The sequence below is a fragment of the Coregonus lavaretus genome (assembly GCF_964263955.1).
Source record: "Coregonus lavaretus genome assembly, contig: HAP1_SCAFFOLD_235, whole genome shotgun sequence".
In the NCBI taxonomy this organism is placed as follows: domain Eukaryota; kingdom Metazoa; phylum Chordata; class Actinopteri; order Salmoniformes; family Salmonidae; genus Coregonus; species Coregonus lavaretus.
Genome location: NW_028161059.1, coordinates 4,979 through 15,512, shown reverse-complemented (window position 1 = coordinate 15,512; position 10,534 = coordinate 4,979). Strand labels below are relative to the sequence as shown.

At 43.6% G+C, this 10,534-nt stretch overlaps 1 protein-coding gene across 1 annotated transcript; it reads right to left on the bottom strand.

The window, feature by feature from the left end:
- Nucleotides 1–5,020: 5,020 nt before the first annotated feature.
- On the bottom strand, nt 5,021–8,099 carry LOC311121136 (muscarinic acetylcholine receptor M3-like). Its single transcript, XM_084195661.1, has 4 exons — nt 7,928–8,099; nt 7,614–7,764; nt 7,233–7,302; nt 5,021–7,050 (listed from the first exon to the last, which is right to left on the bottom strand). The coding sequence occupies exons 1-4, from the start codon at nt 8,065–8,067 to the stop codon at nt 5,540–5,542; spliced, it is 1,872 nt and encodes a 623-aa protein (XP_084051787.1). The 5' UTR covers nt 8,068–8,099; the 3' UTR covers nt 5,021–5,539.
- Between the last annotated feature and the right edge of the window lie 2,435 nt (nt 8,100–10,534).

Below are 10,534 nucleotides of genomic sequence, written 5' to 3'. Positions count from 1 at the left end.
GTTCTGTAGGATTGTTGAAATTCTGTAACTGTGTTCTGTAGGATTGTTGACGTTCTGTAACTGTGTTCTGTGTGATTGTTGAAGTTCTGTAACTGTGTTCTGTGTGATTGTTGAAGTTCTGTAACTGTGTTCTGTGTGATTGTTGAAGTCCTGTAAATGTGTTCTGTAGGATTGTTGAAGTTCTGTAAATGTGTTCTGTAGGATTGTTGAAGTTCTGTAACTGTGTTCTGTAGGATTGTTGAAGTTCTGTAAATGTGTTCTGTAGGATTGTTGAAGTTCTGTAACTGTGTTCTGTAGGATTGTTGAAGTTCTGTAACTGTGTTCTGTGTGATTGTTGAAGTTCTGTAACTGTGTTCTGTAGGATTGTTGACGTTCTGTAACTGTGTTCTGTGTGATTGTTGAAGTTCTGTAACTGTGTTCTGTAGGATTGTTGAAGTTCTGTAACTGTGTTCTGTAGGATTGTTGACGTTCTGTAACTGTGTTCTGTGTGATTGTTGAAGTTCTGTAAATGTGTTCTGTAGGATTGTTGAAGTTCTGTAAATGTGTTCTGTAGGATTGTTGAAGTTCTGTAAATGTGTTCTGTAGGATTGTTGAAGTTCTGTAAATGTGTTCTGTAGGATTGTTGACGTTCTGTAACTGTGTTCTGTGTGATTGTTGAAGTTCTGTAAATGTGTTCTGTAGGATTGTTGAAGTTCTGTAAATGTGTTCTGTAGGATTGTTGAAGTTCTGTAACTGTGTTCTGTGTGATTGTTGAAGTTCTGTAAATGTGTTCTGTAGGATTGTTGAAGTTCTGTAACTGTGTTCTGTGTGATTGTTGATGTTCTGTAAATGTGTTCTGTAGGATTGTTGACGTTCTGTAACTGTGTTCTGTGTGATTGTTGAAGTTCTGTAAATGTGTTCTGTAGGATTGTTGAAGTTCTGTAACTGTGTTCTGTGTGATTGTTGAAGTTCTGTAAATGTGTTCTGTAGGATTGTTGAAGTTCTGTAAATGTGTTCTGTAGGATTGTTGAAGTTCTGTAAATGTGTTCTGTAGGATTGTTGAAGTTCTGTAAATGTGTTCTGTAGGATTGTTGACGTTCTGTAACTGTGTTCTGTGTGATTGTTGAAGTTCTGTAAATGTGTTCTGTAGGATTGTTGACGTTCTGTAACTGTGTTCTGTGTGATTGTTGAAGTTCTGTAAATGTGTTCTGTAGGATTGTTGAAGTTCTGTAAATGTGTTCTGTAGGATTGTTGAAGTTCTGTAAATGTGTTCTGTAGGATTGTTGAAGTTCTGTAAATGTGTTCTGTAGGATTGTTGACGTTCTGTAACTGTGTTCTGTGTGATTGTTGAAGTTCTGTAAATGTGTTCTGTAGGATTGTTGAAGTTCTGTAAATGTGTTCTGTAGGATTGTTGAAGTTCTGTAACTGTGTTCTGTGTGATTGTTGAAGTTCTGTAACTGTGTTCTGTGTGATTGTTGAAGTTCTGTAAATGTGTTCTGTAGGATTGTTGAAGTTCTGTAACTGTGTTCTGTGTGATTGTTGAAGTTCTGTAAATGTGTTCTGTAGGATTGTTGACGTTCTGTAACTGTGTTCTGTGTGATTGTTGAAGTTCTGTAAATGTGTTCTGTAGGATTGTTGAAGTTCTGTAACTGTGTTCTGTGTGATTGTTGAAGTTCTGTAAATGTGTTCTGTAGGATTGTTGAAGTTCTGTAAATGTGTTCTGTAGGATTGTTGAAGTTCTGTAAATGTGTTCTGTAGGATTGTTGAAGTTCTGTAAATGTGTTCTGTAGGATTGTTGACGTTCTGTAACTGTGTTCTGTGTGATTGTTGAAGTTCTGTAACTGTGTTCTGTAGGATTGTTGACGTTCTGTAACTGTGTTCTGTGTGATTGTTGAAGTTCTGTAACTGTGTTCTGTGTGATTGTTGAAGTCCTGTAAATGTGTTCTGTAGGATTGTTGAAGTTCTGTAAATGTGTTCTGTAGGATTGTTGAAGTTCTGTAAATGTGTTCTGTAGGATTGTTGAAGTTCTGTAAATGTGTTCTGTAGGATTGTTGACATTCTGTAACTGTGTTCTGTGTGATTGTTGAAGTTCTGTAACTGTGTTCTGTAGGATTGTTGAAGTTCTGTAAATGTGTTCTGTGTGATTGTTGAAGTTCTGTAACTGTGTTCTGTGTGATTGTTGAAGTCCTGTAAATGTGTTCTGTAGGATTGTTGAAGTTCTGTAAATGTGTTCTGTAGGATTGTTGAAGTTCTGTAAATGTGTTCTGTAGGATTGTTGAAGTTCTGTAAATGTGTTCTGTAGGATTGTTGAAGTTCTGTAAATGTGTTCTGTAGGATTGTTGAAGTTCTGTAAATGTGTTCTGTAGGATTGTTGACGTTCTGTAACTGTGTTCTGTGTGATTGTTGAAGTTCTGTAAATGTGTTCTGTAGGATTGTTGAAGTTCTGTAAATGTGTTCTGTAGGATTGTTGACGTTCTGTAACTGTGTTCTGTGTGATTGTTGAAGTTCTGTAACTGTGTTCTGTAGGATTGTTGAAGTTCTGTAAATGTGTTCTGTGTGATTGTTGAAGTTCTGTAACTGTGTTCTGTGTGATTGTTGAAGTTCTGTAAATGTGTTCTGTAGGATTGTTGAAGTTCTGTAAATGTGTTCTGTAGGATTGTTGAAGTTCTGTAAATGTGTTCTGTAGGATTGTTGAAGTTCTGTAAATGTGTTCTGTAGGATTGTTGACGTTCTGTAACTGTGTTCTGTGTGATTGTTGAAGTTCTGTAACTGTGTTCTGTAGGATTGTTGAAGTTCTGTAAATGTGTTCTGTGTGATTGTTGAAGTTCTGTAACTGTGTTCTGTGTGATTGTTGAAGTCCTGTAAATGTGTTCTGTAGGATTGTTGAAGTTCTGTAAATGTGTTCTGTAGGATTGTTGAAGTTCTGTAAATGTGTTCTGTAGGATTGTTGAAGTTCTGTAAATGTGTTCTGTAGGATTATTGAAGTTCTGTAACTGTGTTCTGTAGGATTGTTGACGTTCTGTACTGTGTTCTGTGTGATTGTTGAAATTCTGTAAATATGTTCTGTAGGATTGTTGACGTTCTGTAACTGTGTTCTGTGTGATTGTTGAAGTTCTGTAACTGTGTTCTGTGTGATTGTTGAAGTTCTGTAACTGTGTTCTGTGTGATTGTTGAAGTCCTGTAAATGTGTTCTGTAGGATTGTTGAAGTTCTGTAAATGTGTTCTGTAGGATTGTTGAAGTTCTGTAACTGTGTTCTGTAGGATTGTTGAAGTTCTGTAAATGTGTTCTGTAGGATTGTTGACGTTCTGTAACTGTGTTCTGTAGGATTGTTGAAGTTCTGTAACTGTGTTCTGTGTGATTGTTAAAGTTCTGTAACTGTGTTCCGTAGGATTGTTGACGTTCTGTAACTGTGTTCTGTGTGATTGTTGAAGTTCTGTAACTGTGTTCTGTAGGATTGTTGAAGTTCTGTAAATGTGTTCTGTAGGATTGTTGAAGTTCTGTAACTGTGTTCTGTAGGATTGTTGAAGTTCTGTAAATGTGTTCTGTGTGATTGTTGAAGTTCTGTAACTGTGTTCTGTGTGATTGTTGAAGTCCTGTAAATGTGTTCTGTAGGATTGTTAAAGTTCTGTAACTGTGTTCTGTAGGATTGTTGAAGTTCTGTAAATGTGTTCTGTGTGATTGTTGAAGTTCTGTAACTGTGTTCTGTGTGATTGTTGAAGTCCTGTAAATGTGTTCTGTAGGATTGTTGAAGTCCTGTAAATGTGTTCTGTAGGATTGTTGAAGTTCTGTAACTGTGTTCTGTGTGATTGTTGAAGTTCTGTAAATGTGTTCTGTAGGATTGTTGAAGTTCTGTAACTGTGTTCTGTGTGATTGTTGAAGTTCTGTAAATGTGTTCTGTAGGATTGTTGAAGTTCTGTAAATGTGTTCTGTAGGATTGTTGACGTTCTGTAGCTGTATAGCAACAGTTCAGTTAAAACCAGGCAACAGATGTTCTCATACATTTGACAGCCCTTTTATGTGTACAAATCCTGTTGGGTTGAGTGCCCTAAAAATCTAATCAAATAAATCAAATCTCCCCTTCCGTCCGTGTATAAATATCCCGTTGGGTTGACTGCCCTACAGATCAAATCTCCCCTTCCGTCCATGTATAAATATCCCGTTGGGTTGACTGCCCTACAGATCAAATCTCCCCTTCCGTCCGTGTATAAATATCCCGTTGGGTTGACTGCCCTACAGATCAAATCTCCCCTTCCGTCCATGTATAAATATCCCGTTGGGTTGACTGCCCTACAGATCAAATCTCCCCTTCCGTCCGTGTATAAATATCCCGTTGGGTTGACTGCCCTACAGATCAAATCTCCCCTTCCGTCCGTGTATAAATATCCCGTTGGGTTGACTGCCCTACAGATCAAATCTCCCCTTCCGTCCGTGTATAAATATCCCGTTGGGTTGACTGCCCTACAGATCAAATCTCCCCTTCCGTCCGTGTATAAATATCCCGTTGGGTTGACTGCCCTACAGATCAAATCTCCCCTTCCGTCCGTGTATAAATATCCCGTTGGGTTGACTGCCCTACAGATCAAATCTCCCCTTCTGTCCGTGTATAAATATCCCGTTGGGTTGACTGCCCTACAGATCAAATCTCCCCTTCCGTCCGTGTATAAATATCCCGTTGGGTTGACTGCCCTACAGATCAAATCTCCCCTTCCGTCCGTGTATAAATATCCCGTTGGGTTGACTGCCCTACAGATCAAATCTCCCCTTCCGTCCGTGTATAAATATCCCGTTGGGTTGACTGCCCTACAGATCAAATCTCCCCTTCCGTCCGTGTATAAATATCCCGTTGGGTTGACTGCCCTACAGATCAAATCTCCCCTTCTGTCCATTCTGTCCATGTCACTGCTGTCTGGCCCTTTGATCTGCTGTGACAGGTGGAAAACAACACAGGAACACAGAGGGCTGGTTGGATTTGTTCACCTCCATGGTTCTGTAATGTACTGCAGCCCAGAGAGGCATTACACTATACTGCCCCAACACAGTCAATACAGTCCTGGGTCTGTAGCAGCCCAGAGAGGCATTACACTACACTGCACCAACACAATCAATACAGTCCTGGGTCTGTAGCAGCCCAGAGAGGCATTACACTACACTGCACCAATACAGTCCTGGGTCTGTATCAGCCCAGAGAGGCATTACACTATACTGCACCAACACAATCAATACAGTAAAACATTATCCTAAATATAAACCAACTTAGTGAATACCATTGGTCCTGTTAAATGTATTTATTTTACTATGTCAATATGTCTTTGTTGTCAATGTTTTGGCACCAAACTGGTGGCAGTTGGGGAGAAAAGAGTCAATAGTTGGAAGAGATGCAGAGTTAATTTATAATAATTGTGTATTTTATTCCTGGTGTTACCATTGTTCTTTGTATTAACATTGACCTCTGTCTGCATCGATGAGAAAGGCTGGTAAGTCCAGTCCATCTCCCTGGACAACTACCTGTCGAGCCCACAGAGGCCTACAGCTGACCCAGACCCCAGGAGATCACACCTGCTAGGGCTCCTTCTTGCGGAAGGCGACCGTCTGCCTCTGCTGGAACTGGGGCTTGTTGTGTTTGTTGATGTCCTGCCAGCGGCAGAGCAGAATCATCTTGAAGGTATTCCTGAAGGTCAGGTTGCACATGGCGTAACACATGGGGTTGATGGTGCTGTTGACGTAGCACAGCCAGTAGCCCAGAGACCACAGCGCCTCAGGGATGCAGTCAGTGCAGAAGGTGTTGACCAACACCATAATGTTATAGGGAGTCCAGGTTATGATGAAAGCCAACAAGATGGCACTGAGGGTCTGGGCTGCCTTCTTCTCTTTCTTCTCCTTGACTACAATTTGCTTCTTACGCTTGCTGATCTGGCTCTTGGCTTTGGAGGCCAAGCGCTTGGCCACAGCTGCGTCCTTCAGGGAGACGGGAGCTGAGGGGGCTGTGGAGGGGGACATGTCCCCTGGTTGGCTCTGGATGGAGGATGAGGAGGTGACGGGGGTCTTGGAGCGTTGGTAGCTGTTGTCTTCCTTGTCTCTCTCGCCCTTCTCCCTCCTGGTATTGGAGGACGTCTTCTTGTCCTTATTATCGCCCCCTGGTGGCCGGGGAGGGTCCTCCTCCGTAGCATCCTGGTCCTCAGGAGAGGTCAGCTGGGGGTCATTGTTAGGGTCGTTGCCAGGGGCGGGGTTTATCCCCGGCAGGTTGACCACGATGGAATAGATAGCTCGGCTTGACTCCGTCGCCCCCTCCTCGTCCTCAGAATCTGATTGGTCCATGGAGGCCCCGCCCCCCTCGTTGTTGTTCCAGCTATCGGAGCTGCTGTGTTCCGGCTTTCCGCCCACTGTGGTCGCCTTCTTCTTGGACCACCTACTCAGTGGCCAGAACCGGAAGCACCCTCTGGTCTTCTTGGCTCCAGAGCCTTTCTGACCCGCCTGGTTAAGCTCGTAACTGCTGCAGCTCCTGGAGCTTCCCGTCTTGGGCACCATGGGAGCCTCCTCTTCCTGGGCCTCCTCCTTCTTCTCCTCCTCCTCCTTCTGGCTGCCCCCATGGCCTGCCTTGTTCCCTGCCCCCGACCCCCTCAGCCCGGCCAGGTCCTTCTGCCTGTTCTCTGTCTCTCTGTAGATCCTCCAGTAGAGAACCGTCATGATGGTGACCGGCAGGTAGAAGGCAGCGATGGCCGTGCAGAAGGTGATAATAGGCTCCGAGAGAAACTGGATGTAGCATTCTCCAGGAGGCACAGTGCGCTCCCCTACGATGTACTGCCAGAAGAGTATGGCCGGGGCCCACAGGACGAAGGACACGGACCAGGCCATGCTGATCATAGTCAGAGCTCTCTTGGTGGTCCTCTTGGCCCGGTAAGTCAGAGGTCGCGTTATGGAGAAGTAGCGGTCGAAGCTGATGACCAGCAGGTTCATGACGGAGGCATTGCTCGCCACGTAGTCGATAGCCAACCACAGGTCGCACGCCCAGTTCCCTAAAGCCCACTGGTCCATGATGATGTAAGTGGTGTAGAGGTTCATGGAAAGAGTTCCTGGAGTTAGAGTTGGGAACATAGTATTTTACTTTCACTCCAATATTACAGTAATTGACAATACATATTACACATTTTTGAGACACTGTAGGCAATCATAGTACAATATATATCATTAATATCAGCTATGATACATTACACCATCTATACATGTATGAAAACACTAAGTACAATAAAAATACCGATGATGAGGTCAGCGAAGGCCAGGCTGAGGAGATAGTAGTTATTCACCGTCTTCAGCTGCTTGTTCACCTGGAAGAGAGAAGAGAAACATTTTATTATTAAAGTGTCACTCCACAATATAACATCAATTAACAAGACATATGATGTTAAAAGCTGTTAAAAAACAATGTTGTGGACCATTCAGTAAGAGTTTTGAGGCACGTGCACGCTGCAATAATTACGGCCTGTGATACACATGCCATCAAGCTACCTCACGCTACAGAAACAGGAGATATGCTCCTGCCCTGTGGGCCGTTCTGGCTCGGACAAGCCTACTTACACTATAAACAATTACAGGCAGTCATAATACAATGTAACATTCATCTAGGCCTACAATGTACCTTGAAGGAGATGAGCACCAGGATGTTTCCTACGACGGTGACCAGAGACAGAGACCCGGTGAAGAACACGATCAGGATGACCTGCCAGACCGTGTGACCTCCTAGAGGGTCATAGGTCACCATGGGGTCAAGGAGGGAGGCGTTGGACGGGCTGGTCGAAGAAGAAGAAGATGATTACTTTGTCAATTGTCACAGAAACAATGAATTGTGTATTTTTCCTTTATCCCAACCTTTCTGAGACATAGACCCCCACGGAGAGGTTCAGAGTCAGCTCTAGGATTCGGTTTCTAACCCTAACCCCTCTAACCTCTAACCTGGTCAGGTTGGTGAGGTCCCTGGTAGTCAAGTCGTTGTCCAGCACAAGGCCCAAGCCCAGGATGGTGGTCCTCATCCCCGGGGAGCTGTTGGTCAGGTACATACTGGGGTCTGCAGAGGAGGAAGGGTTCAAGGTCATAGTGCTACCGTCCCGAGGGCATATTCTGGAGACACCTGGGAGAGAAAATACAATTTGTTTTTGGCTTTATAAAAGTCATATACACTGAGTGTACAAAACATTAAAGAACACCTGCTCTTTTCCATGACATAAGACTGACCAGGTGAATCCAGGTGAAAGCTGTGATCCCTTATTGATGTCAATTATTAAATCCACTTCAACCAGTGTAGATGAAGGAGAGGAGACAGGTTAAAGAAGGGTTTTTAAGCCTTGAGACAATTGAGGAATGTGCCATTCAGAGGGTGAGTGGGCAAGACAAAATATTTCAGTGCCTTTAAAAATGGCTATGGTAGTAGGTGTCAGGCGCTCCTGTTTGAATGTGTCAAGAACTGCAACGCTGCTGGGTTTTTCATGCTCAACAGTTTCCCGTGTGTCTCAAGAATGGTCCACCACCCAAAGGACATCCAGCCAACTTGACACAAATGTGGGAAGCAATGGAGTCAACATGGGACAGCATCCCTGTGGAACGCTTTCAACACCTTGTAGAGGTCATGCCCCTACGAATTTAGGCTGTTCTGAGGGCAAAAGGGGGGGGGGGGTGCAACTCAATAGTAGGAAAATGTTCCTAATGTTTAGTACACTCAGTGTATATTATTTTGTATTGCATAGAGGGTGTTCTTTAATGGAAGCCTCTCCAACATAATCCAGGTAGAATCAGGCATTCCCCAGGGCAGCTGTCTAGGCCCCTTACTTTTTTCAATCTTTATTAATGACATGCCACTGACATGAGAGAGTGTACGCGTGGGCACGGATTTAAAGCAACGATATTCGAGTGATGGGCTGTTTTAAGACTCTGCAGCTGCAATTAAAAAATATATATATATAGAGAGAGAGCGAGAGAGAGAGAGAGAGAGAGAGAGAGAGAGAGAGAGAGAGAGAGAGAGAGAGAGAGAGAGAGAGAGAGACAGAGAGAGAGAGAGATAGATAGAGAGAGAGAGATAGAGAGAGAGAGAGACAGAGAGACAGAGAGAGAGAGACAGAGAGAGAGAGAGACAGAGAGAGAGAGAGAGAGAGAGAGAGAGAGAGAGAGAGAGAGAGAGAGAGAGAGAGAGACAGAGAGAGAGCTGTCCTACACTACCTCAGGTAATACATTCAATTATTAGCCTCATCTTTAGCTAATTAATGAAGGCGTATGCATAATAAGCTAACTTATAGCCTCTGTCTCTTACGCAATAAGCACCTGCGCTCCGCTGGCCTCTCCTTAAAAACGCTGTTTGGGATGCAAGCTCTCGTTTGCTGAATGTTAAATACAGCAGCCAAAAGAACTCACTGGTAGTTATAAAGAAGAGAGAACGTGTCATGGTGGTAGACTACAGCAGTTATTTATTCAGACATTTATTCAGACTGGCTTTTCACATAGAAATAGTAATAGAAAAGGTGATTCAAACAGGGCTGATACGGAATAGGATGTCTTCAAACAATCTCCAACGGTGGAGGCATATGTTTCATGATGAACTACTCATGGTGTGATTGTGGTAACGTACAGTAACTCAAGTCCTTTTGTTCACCCGACCTAGAATACCTCACAATCAAATGTCGAACGCATTACCTCCCTAGAGAATTTTATTTGGTTATAGTCCCAGCCGTGTATATTCCCCCTCAAGCCGACACCACGACAACCCTCAAGGAACTACACTGGACCCTGAGCAAACTGGAAACCGCATATCCTGAAGCTGCATTTATTATAGCAGGGGACTTTAACAAAGCTAATCTGAGGAAAACACTACCGAAGTTCTATCAACACATCGCCTGCCGAACTCGCGCTTCAAAAACTCTAGACCATTGTTATTCTCCCTTCATGGATGGCTACAAGGACCTCCCCTACCCGCCCTTCAGCAAATCAGATCACGACTCCATTTTGCTCCTCCCTTCCTATAGGCAGAAACTCAAACAGGAAGTACCCGTGCTAAGGTCTATTCAATGCTGGTCTGACCAATCGGAATCCATGCTCCAAGACTGTTTTGATCACACGGACTGGGACATGTTCCGGTTTGCCTATGAGAATAACATTGACATATACACTGACTGAGTTTATCAGAAAGTGTATAGGGGATGTTGTTCCCACTGTGACAATTAAAACCTATCCAAACCAAAAACCATGGACAGATTGCAGCATTTGCGCAAAACTGAAAGCGCGAACCACCGCATTTAACCACAGCAAGGTGACTGGGATTATGATTGAATACAAACACTCCAGTTATGCCCTCTGTAAGGCAATCAAACAGGCAAAACATCAGTACAGAGATAAAGTTGAATCGCAATTCAACGGCTCAGACACGAGACGTATGTGTCAGGGACTCCTTGATGAAAACCTGCTCCAGAGCGCTCAGGACCTCAGACTGGGCCGAAGGTTCACCTTCCAACAGGACAACGACCCTAAGCACACAGCCAAGACAACGCAGGAGTGGCTTCGGGACAAGTCTCTGAA